We start from the raw sequence: 9,741 nt of genomic DNA, 5'->3' as shown, positions 1-9,741 counted from the left end.
AAAGATAACAAAATGTTAAATTATTTCTAAAATATTATTTAGAAATTGTTAATATTAATTATTATTAATTATATACAACCCGTTCAGTTTTTGGAGATCCCAAGATGATCTCACTCTCAAAACTTGCCGACTCATAGCGATTTTTAAAAACGGTCACTGCTTTAAATATAACAACTTCATGAATTCATATGATATATTATATACAAAGCCAAAACTGTTAATTGAATATTTTTTTAAAAGAATACTTGGCGATATCGAAGTCAAAAATATAGTTTTTAGAATTTTTGTTTGGTTTCGTTCCCACGGGAACGGGAACTATAATACATATAAGTACATATAAGTATCATTACTAGAAAAGTTTATCTGTTGTGAAATATTTTGCAGCACACAAAAGCTATGTTTTAGGTATGTTGTATTATGGTTTACTTAAAGATTTTTACACAATAAGTGAAAAGATGTTCGCTACTACAGAAGCCACAAAAGTCGCTTCTATGAACTGTCACTGACTTTTATTACGCCTTTTTATACGATGCTAAAAATTTTATAGCTTATAGTGTACAAGACAGATAGATTTAAGGTTAGAAAAATATATATTCGTAAGAAACATAAAACTGTAATAAAGACTTTAATGTTACACCTAACGATACATTTACATCAAACGAGCGAATGCTCATTCTAACCCGACTATGTCAAATTATTTTATTGTAAACAGGCAAAGGGCATTCTTTCGTTGTTCTAGTGCGTTCGAAAATATTCTATGCAATGTTCTAATGCTGTAAAACAATGAAAACGAGTTTTCGTTTACACTAAACGATCACGAAAGAATGCTCTTGCTCTAGCTCTAGCTCTATGCTGGTTTGATGTAAATGCCATGCAATGTTTGATATAAAGAACTTGTGTCGAAAATTGAGACATCGCTAGATGAAATCTCGATATGGGGGCAGAATAACTTAGTTGTGTTCAACCCCTCCAAAACACAAGTCTGCGCTTTCACCGCGAAAAAGAAGCCTTTTGACGTTGCGCCCCAATTTCAAAACACTCTCCTTAAGGCCACGCCTTGCATCGGAATCCTCGGGGTCGACATTGCGAGCGACGTTCAGTTCAGGGGTCATCTGGAAGACAAAGCTAAACTAGCTTCAAAGAAACTAGGGGTGCTCGCAAGAGCGAGACAGTATTTCATGCCAGCTCATCGCCTACAACTTTATAAGGCCCAAGTTAGGCCACATATGGAATACTGCTCTCACCTCTGGGCTGGAGCACCCCAATACCAGCTGCTTCCTTTCGACCGCCTTCAACGTCGAGCCTCTCGAATCGTCGACCGACCCGAGCTCACCGATCGGCTGGATCCGCTAGCACTGCGGCGCGATGTCGCATCACTGTGCATATTTTACCGGATATACAATGGAGAGTGTTCTGATGAACTTTTTGGATTGATACCAGCTGCGCAATTCCACAACCGCACTGCACGACACAAGCTTAAATACCATCCACACCACCTGGATGCGTGGCGTTCGTCTACAGTGCGATTCTCGCGACACTTCTTGCCGAGAACCACGCTCTTGTGGAACAAGTTACCTGCTTCTGTGTTTCCTAAAAACTTTGACATGGGCACCTTCAAGAAGAAAGCCTACACATATCTGAAAGGCCAGCAAAACGTTCGCAAAGTCTCCTACAGTGCGAACGCTCATGGGCGGCGACGAACCTCTAGAAAGTGAGTCGCCTGCTCTTTTGTTGGAGCTAACATAAAAAAAAAATGCACCGTCATAAGAGAAAAAGAATTGAAAAGATGAACAAAATAAAACAAAAGAAATAAGTTTATAGTTTTATTAACAAACAGCACCCTAACATTTACTTGAGTCTCAATTTGTTATAAATATTATAACAAATAACGAACAACATTTGAATCTCTTGATTGTATAACGTTAGAGAAAATGAAAAGAAAGAATATTATAAAATCGTACATACGTAGGAGCACTAGTATCGATTAAAAGTTTACTTGCATTCGTATTTTAATTTTATAATATTCATTTACTTCTACATTCTACGTATGGCAATTGGCAGTATTTACATCTTGATGGTAACAGTTTAAAACTATATTCATTGGCAGGTATATACCTAAATAACACTAAAGATAAACTAAAATACCCCTTGGTTTATGCTCTAAAACTAAATTTCTGGATCCACACGCGATGTCTTCATTTTCTGTAGCACATTCTGTACTATATAAGAAAACTCGAAACGCGGTTAACCCGACCAGCTGTAAAAAAAATAAAACATTAGTCTTCTACTCACTCTGTACGTTATGACAACTATTTAGGAAAGAATAATATATACATTTTGTTTGGGATCCGCATTCCTCATAAACCATCAAATACGGGTTTTACCATATTCGTACATTATGATTCAAAATGGGTATAAATTCAATCTAATTATTATTCATAGTTCACAGATGGGTCTCGGATTATGTAAGACCAGACACCAGTCAATGGACGAAATGTTTGTTGGACAAATAAGAGACTCGTTAATTGACTAATTTTGAACTTGTAAGCATGCGAAATTAGTCAACCAATCTATTTGTACAATTATGTCTAAAGAACATTCAATTTCGTATTATTTATACATGCGATTACGAACGCACGTACATGACGGACAGGTTATGAATTTCCCTATATTATGTTCACAATTAAGCGTGCAAGTGCCTATATAATACAATTAAGTATGTAATCTATAAGTTCTCTGTGTGATATTCAATACTAAGATTCTATGAATGACTCACTTAACTACAAATTAAAAGTTTAAATAAAGAAAATAAAGAGTCATGCTGATTGGTGCATTAGATTGAAATGAGTTGAAGGTTTATTTTTATGATAAAATCCATACTAATATTATAAATGCGAAAGTAACTCTGTCTGTCTGTCTGTTACTCAATCACGCCTAAACTACTGAACCAATTTGCATGAAATTTGGTATGGAGATATTTTTATACCCGAGAAAGGACATATTTTTATACCCGAGAAAGGCTACCTTTTATTGCGAAATATGTACCACGGGCGAAGCCGGGGCGGACCTCTAGTTAAATATAAATAACACCAAAACAATGTTAATAGGTGATCTTCTTAAACAAACTTTTAAAGGCCTTATATCACTGTCGTACTAATTGCAGCCTCAACATAAAATAAAGAACAAATAATACTTGCTAATATTTCACCGAATAAGCGAAAATGAAAGAAAATCATGACAAGGCAAGTATCGATCATGGTCGTAGAAGATTTACCAAGGTGACTGACTATTATGTCAATAGGTTAAAATTATTACACGATAAAAAAACATGGGGCAATCGTTTCACCCATCACGCCAATTCCCATATAATTTGAATTCGTTGAATTATACAATGGCATAGGAGAGTCGTTAAACCAGCTAACTGTTTTGCCAAGGTTTGCTTGTGTTAAACCAAAACAAAAAGTAGCTTTTGTGCTTTAAAAACCCACAGATAGATATGTGTGATCAATTTAATCGTTATTCATTCCAATTTCCATTCTTTGAAAAGAAAGATAAAAAAATCGAATAAGATAAAAAAAAATCGAAGAGAATGATCTTGATAAATGTGTTCAGTGAAATAGTATAATATTCGTACTTAATAAATTGTGCACCCACTCAAAGTGCAATCACAGTTCATTACCAATCACCAACATAGACAGAGATAGTTAGGTATCCACCAAAATTATTAATTAAACTATGTGGTAGCGATATATACGTAAGCTATAGTGATATGACGCCAATATTAGCACTTACCTATGAACTTCAACGACCGCGGGACCGTGGCTGCAATGCGGACAATCGCAGTTGATTAAAAGCAAATACGAAATTAGTTAAAGCTGACTTATGAAATGCATAATACTTATATTTAATAAAATTGTTAAATGATCGTTTAATAAGAGAGTAATGTAAATGGAATGTTAGTAAGTTAGTACCCGTGAATATATGTCTGTCGCGGATGATGATGTACTGACTGTTTCTTTAGCGCGATCGCCGCGACGCCAGCACCGACAGCGCCCACCTTCGCTGCTTTCAGACCGAGAGCTCCTGCAAGATACAAAATTAAATTAATACAACTCATATTTGAAAAAAATATAAAGGACTTGAAAATAATTCTTAGATACAGCAAGTTCAGATCAACCTTTGGAACAGCAAAAACAATATCAATATAGATTATATAATTATTAATTTCCTTCTAGATTTCAAGTAAAGATAATGCTTAATTTATAATAAGTTATCTATCAACATAATTTAATAGAAATTTAACATCAATATCATTAAAAGCGTTGAGCCGATAAACATAATTTTGCCAATTTATAGTCATTTCGCTGCTCGCCTTGGGCGTAGGTATTTTATTTATGGGAACTTACATATTAACAGGATATTTATAAGGTTTGCATCATCATATAAATTATTAATAGTTTTTTTACATGAAACGTAGGTATTACTGTGTAAATCAAATAATCGTTTCAGATTTATAGGTTATGATTATAAATTGGTAAATGTTAAAAATGTTTCTCGTCTTTTAAAATAATGCTAAGATAGAACAGAATAATTTTAAATAAATCCACATATGATATAAGTGTGTCTGTGCCATCATCAAAGGAATCGATTGATTGCACAATTTTCAAGGTAGTTGTATGCCGGGATGATTCGACTATTCCCAGAATCGCAGCGAATATTAAAAATAAAAAAATTATTCATAAATTTAATATAGGTAATGTTTTATTTCCAAATTACATATTTTCCATATAAATGTTTGAAATTTTCCTTTTCTAAAATGTTATTACCAATTAAAATGATGGTCAGCATCCCTAATTGATAATTATCGTAGTTCTCGACATTTTACCTATGTATAATGGAAAATTATAACGTAAATAATATCCGCAAAATGTTAGTAAACATACCCAACAGTAGTTTTTTCTTCAAAAGAAGTAATCCTCTCTTTGTTCTGGAACTCCTTTCATGTACTGGTGTGTCGTTAATGCTTTCGTAGACTTGATCTGCTGGCATATTGAGGGAGTCTTCGACGGGGTATTCATATTTAGTGTTAGCAGCTACTACTGCCACGAGGCATGCCAGAACGATGATTGTGGTGGGCTGCATTATTCCGGTTTTTTGCTATAAATAAACAGAAATCATCTATCACATATCCGAGCCTACTTATTGTCATTTATTCATGCGATCACAAAAACGTGTGATTAAAAGCCATTGTTATAGACATTGCGAACAATCCTTTGCATGCAAATTCATTAAACGGAATGATCATAATTAACCTCGATTAAAACGCATTAAGATACAAGGTCCTAAATCTATGCAATCTTTTATTTTACTCTTGTACCAATAACCGACGGTGACGTCAATGCGTGCGTTGTGATTGTGACACTATCATAATAGTTTGTATTGAGTGTGAACAGCAGTGTTTAGAAGAACAAGGTTGGCAAGCATTAATAACCTCCAGGGTTTGTTCGTCAATAAGAAAAGTATATAATCCTTGTTTGCTACCAACTTATCCTTGACCTAGCAATTCACAACAGAGTCTTCATGATGTTACGTGATTACACCGTAAATGTACGTAGTCTATGTAAAACTGTACTAAAATAATACTCAATATTATATCCAAACATAGGTAATTTAAAATAAGTTAAATTCCAATAAAACCGCAAGAAGTTTTAAATTATTGAAATACTAAAATCAACCTCCGACACACAACTTCGTTTCCATTTCCCGATGCAGGTGAAAATAGAAAATTTTTCGGTAAGAAATTTCTGCAAAAAGAGAACGATGCAAGGAAGCATTCCGTCGGAAATTGAGACGTTTCTATTTGGTTTTCGTTCACCATCTCGACCGCGATCTTGTTGCGCTACGTCTACTTACTAATGGTACTCACTAAGTACCAATACAATTGATTTCTTCAAGTTTATTGGCACATGAAATATAGAAATATTTTTCAATTTTATTTATTTTATGAATTTGATTTTGAAAGTTCAATTACTTTTTAATGCTTTTATTTTGAAAAGATACAAAATTTTCACTTAAACAATGTCTTAAAATAATAGGTCTGCTTTGGAACCTATAACCTTTTAAACTTATAAGAATTAAAATAAATAAAAATGTTTGCTATTACTTAAAACACCCAAAGCAATTTATATTTATGTTTAGTTTAAGCATAATTTTATTTTATTTAAATTGTTATCTAAAACTGCATCTACTTAGAAATAAACTCACAACTAATTTGAGTCTAATTTGAATAAATGAAATACATCCGATATAATAAGGTCTGCAAATTTTAAATCGCCAATGATCATTTTTTAAACTTTACTAAGAAATCACCGCAAACCAACGAATATAATTATTGATGATATACCTTAGTGGTAGGTAGATAGGCACACAACACTACACTGCTGCAGGCACTAACACACAGATGTCATCGTAGAAGTAAAGTATTCTTTTATAGACTGCAATAGTTGTGGTAGGGTGGATCACACGTAACGCACAGAAAGCAAATAGGGTTCAAGGAATTCTAGACGAATTCGTCAACACTACAAAAATTATAAACTCATCTTTTCCGGTAATGCATATTCGATCGACGTTTTTGTGTGTGCATTCCGCAGTCCCTTGAATGCACCAAGATGGCTATTATCTTATTCATCACACTGATAAATTACAATCAAGTCTTTTTTCCATGGGTAGCAATGACCGGCCTTTGTATTGTGAATTTATAAAAATACCACAAGAAACAATATGTTTGTGTAATCGAGTGAATACTTTTGACATTTTAAACTTTGACACTAGTGCCTACAAAACAAAAACATTTTCGATTAATTAGCATAAAAGCTTTCATTAAGCGAAATTAACATAACAGAGGAGGATCTTAATTTGAAACGTAGTTTTTATATCATAAAGTATCCACTTGTTTTGATGTTGTATTATATAGTTTAGTGCTAATAACTTAGTTGACTGACATAAAAAGTTTACTCAGTTTTAAATCTATACTAACATTATAACGGTGAAGAATTTGTTTGTTTAAACGCGCTAATCTCAGGAACTACTGGTCCGATTTGAAAAATTATTTCGGTGTTAGATAGCCTATTCATCGAGGAAGGATATAAGTTATATATCATCACGCTAGGACCTACAGGAGCGGAGCTACGCGGGTGAAACCGGTAAAAAGGAGCGCAGCTAGTTTTCTATAGAGGGCTCTATGCCTGACCTCTATCTACTAATAATGCGGGCCTCGGACCAAAATCCAATTGGCTAATTTTAAAATTAAAATAGCCATTAATTGGTATTCCACTTTATATTTTGAATGTCAATATCAATACTTTCGAAAGACCAAACGCAATTGACAAACATCTTCTGGTCCTTGAAAATTATTGCTGCATCATTGGACCTACCTTTGTATTATAATTTAATATTTTAATTTTCCCAGGAGCAATGTTTGCCGTTAATCACGGAGACATATTCATACTTCATAGTTAATGTATTAAATGTATGTGTATGTATGCAAGCTGCACTTAATATTCGGGGAGTATGTGTATATTACCATGTATGTAAATGAGTGATGTCTAAAGCAAATATTCGAAATACAGCGTGCTCGTGCGAATGGCTTGCAAAATAGGACTTACTAGCTTACTGCTGAGATTTGTGTAAATATATCTACTGAGAGGAGTATGATTCTTACTCAATAAGAGTAATGCTCGAAACTGCAGTGATTCATGCCAAGTTATTGATAGTAAAATAATTCTTGGTACGTTTATACAAAGTTTCGTAATTGAAGTGAAACTTCTTTATCGGGGTTGGACAAAAATTTAGTGTAACATTTTTCCGTTACGCGCCATCTTGTTTTTATCCCTAACACGCGTGATTGACGTATTTCTGTAAAGTTGCATATACATAGTAAGAAACATAGTAATGAAAAATAAGGTCATAAAGGAGTTTCACTTCTTACGTGTGTACACTAGTACACGCACACATTTTTTATTTTACCTTCATCCTTACTCTCAGGACATGTAAAACTTAATGGATATTACTGATCAATCCTTGACAAACTCTAGAACCAAAATGGATTTTAGAGAGTACACAATAAAATATGCGATGAGTATATACTTTCCCATTGATATAACGAATAATTATCCAAACGAAATCCCTTTTAGTTACATAGGTATAATACCTATATATGTATACTTCTTTAGTGTTGAAAAACCAATAGGTATCATGTACTAGCTGCATGTCTGTGGTCATAGTCATTGCTCCGCAATAATAACTCACGATGCTTTCTTTTCACGAGTTATAACTTATGTAATTAACATTTATTTATTCTGGACTATAAAGCATCCTTGTTACCTTCAGATAAGGTGTTAACCACTGCTTGGCTCATTAGTCATTGATCATGTTTGAAAAACCACAGTATATTACGCAACGCCAGCCGGTTCATCGATTACAATGAATAAACAACGATGTACCTACTTGCTAGTTCAGTTTCGTGTTTCGTACATGTAATTTCTAATTACGTCAAATTGCGTGGTTCAAGTGACATAAGGCTGTTACAGTTTGCGCTTTAACGAATGCCGCTCGTGCACATGCCAAGAATGTAAATAAAGCCTGAAGACGCTTCCCCGGTACAAATTACGATTTCAAATAATTTCTCACATAAATTGTGAGGGTACCTTAATTCCACGTGATGTTAAGGTTTGTATGCACGTAAGCTGCTTGTTAATGTTTTCCTTTTATCTAAAAATGTTTCATGGATGTCGAGAATATGAGTGCAATAAATATGACAAAAAGTGCTAAAAATGTATATATATGTATATACAAATAGTGAATTACTTGTATTATATCGACTTCAAAAAAAGCAGGAGGTTCTCATTTCGTCTGGAACTTTTTTTGGGGTTTTTTTACCTTAGAACTTTTGACCGGCTGAACAGATTTTGATGACACTTTTTTATGGAAAGCGGTTTAGTTTTCTGTTATTAAATAATGATATTTGTATTTATTATAATACGTACGTTAATATCTAATTTTCCATCAAAGAGTAGCATTTTAATTTAAATTATTTATAAATTTTTAAGTTTCGTAAGAAATAGAATAGATATAATATGTTTACGCAAACATAATAACAAGTGGACACGCATCCATGCATCAGTAGTATAATATGAAAACAATAAAACCTAATGAAAAGATTTAAATCATATGAGTACCTACGTAACAAAATGCTTAGAAATTTATAACATTCATAAACTTAGAGCATTAAATTGATAAATATAATTATACATATGTGTTAGGGATGTAACGATACCGATACCGATACCGATATATCGGCCGATATATCGGCAAGCCGATATATCGGTATCGCCGATAATAAATCAGCCGATACCGATATTTTTTTATTAAATTCTTTCTTTTCTTTTATGTTTTTGCATTGTATTCATTCATATTGTTTTATTTCTGTTTCTGTAATAGTGTTAAGGAAGAGCGGAACCTACTGACACAAGCATTTTATTTGCTTACTAGGAGTGCTCCAATCACAAATTTGTTTATGTAAAGGATAGATATAAATAATTTTGAATATTTTTAATTTTTAACGTGATAACGTTTTTAAAATCGTTTTAGTCGGGTGACATGTTCATAAACTTGTGTCACACGAAAACCTCACGAGCGCGATCGCAGGTATAACGAGAGAGAGACGGACCAATCTCCCGTTTC

General features: G+C 33.4%; 2 protein-coding genes across 2 annotated transcripts; one reads left to right on the top strand and one right to left on the bottom strand.

The window, feature by feature from the left end:
- The first annotated feature begins 849 nt into the window (after positions 1-849).
- On the top strand, positions 850-1,715 carry LOC149907880 (uncharacterized). The gene is made up of 2 exons (XM_090102595.1): positions 850-855; positions 945-1,715. Exons 1-2 carry the CDS (start codon positions 850-852, stop codon positions 1,713-1,715), a joined length of 777 nt encoding a protein of 258 aa, XP_089958721.1.
- A 95-nt stretch (positions 1,716-1,810) lies between these two features.
- On the bottom strand, positions 1,811-6,563 carry LOC149907879 (uncharacterized). The gene is made up of 5 exons (XM_090102997.1): positions 6,404-6,563; positions 4,944-5,157; positions 3,972-4,083; positions 3,793-3,822; positions 1,811-2,257 (listed from the first exon to the last, which is right to left on the bottom strand). Exons 2-5 carry the CDS (start codon positions 5,140-5,142, stop codon positions 2,245-2,247), a joined length of 354 nt encoding a protein of 117 aa, XP_089959123.1. The 5' UTR covers positions 5,143-5,157; positions 6,404-6,563; the 3' UTR covers positions 1,811-2,244.
- Positions 6,564-9,741: the final 3,178 nt, after the last annotated feature.

This window comes from Colias eurytheme, chromosome 6 (genome assembly GCF_061535395.1).
Source record: "Colias eurytheme isolate Ceu_HAF_F1 chromosome 6, ilColEury1 Martin Lab GWU primary, whole genome shotgun sequence".
NCBI classification, from domain to species: Eukaryota; Metazoa; Arthropoda; class Insecta; order Lepidoptera; family Pieridae; genus Colias; species Colias eurytheme.
The sequence above is the reverse complement of the archived record's forward strand: the minus strand, read 5'-3'. Positions and strand labels throughout refer to the sequence as shown.

Bases quoted from the DNA above. Each gene is read 5' to 3' on its own strand.
- LOC149907879 (XM_090102997.1), bottom strand. From the start codon at position 5,142: ATGCAGCCCACCACAATCATCGTTCTGGCATGCCTCGTGGCAGTAGTA. The intron at 4,084-4,943 runs GTATGTTTACTA...TGTATCTTGCAG, and splicing joins GAAGAAAAAACTACTGTTGG to GAGCTCTCGGTCTGAAAGCA. The intron at 3,823-3,971 runs GTACTAACTTAC...TCCGCATTGCAG, and splicing joins CGACAGACATATATTCACGG to CCACGGTCCCGCGGTCGTTG.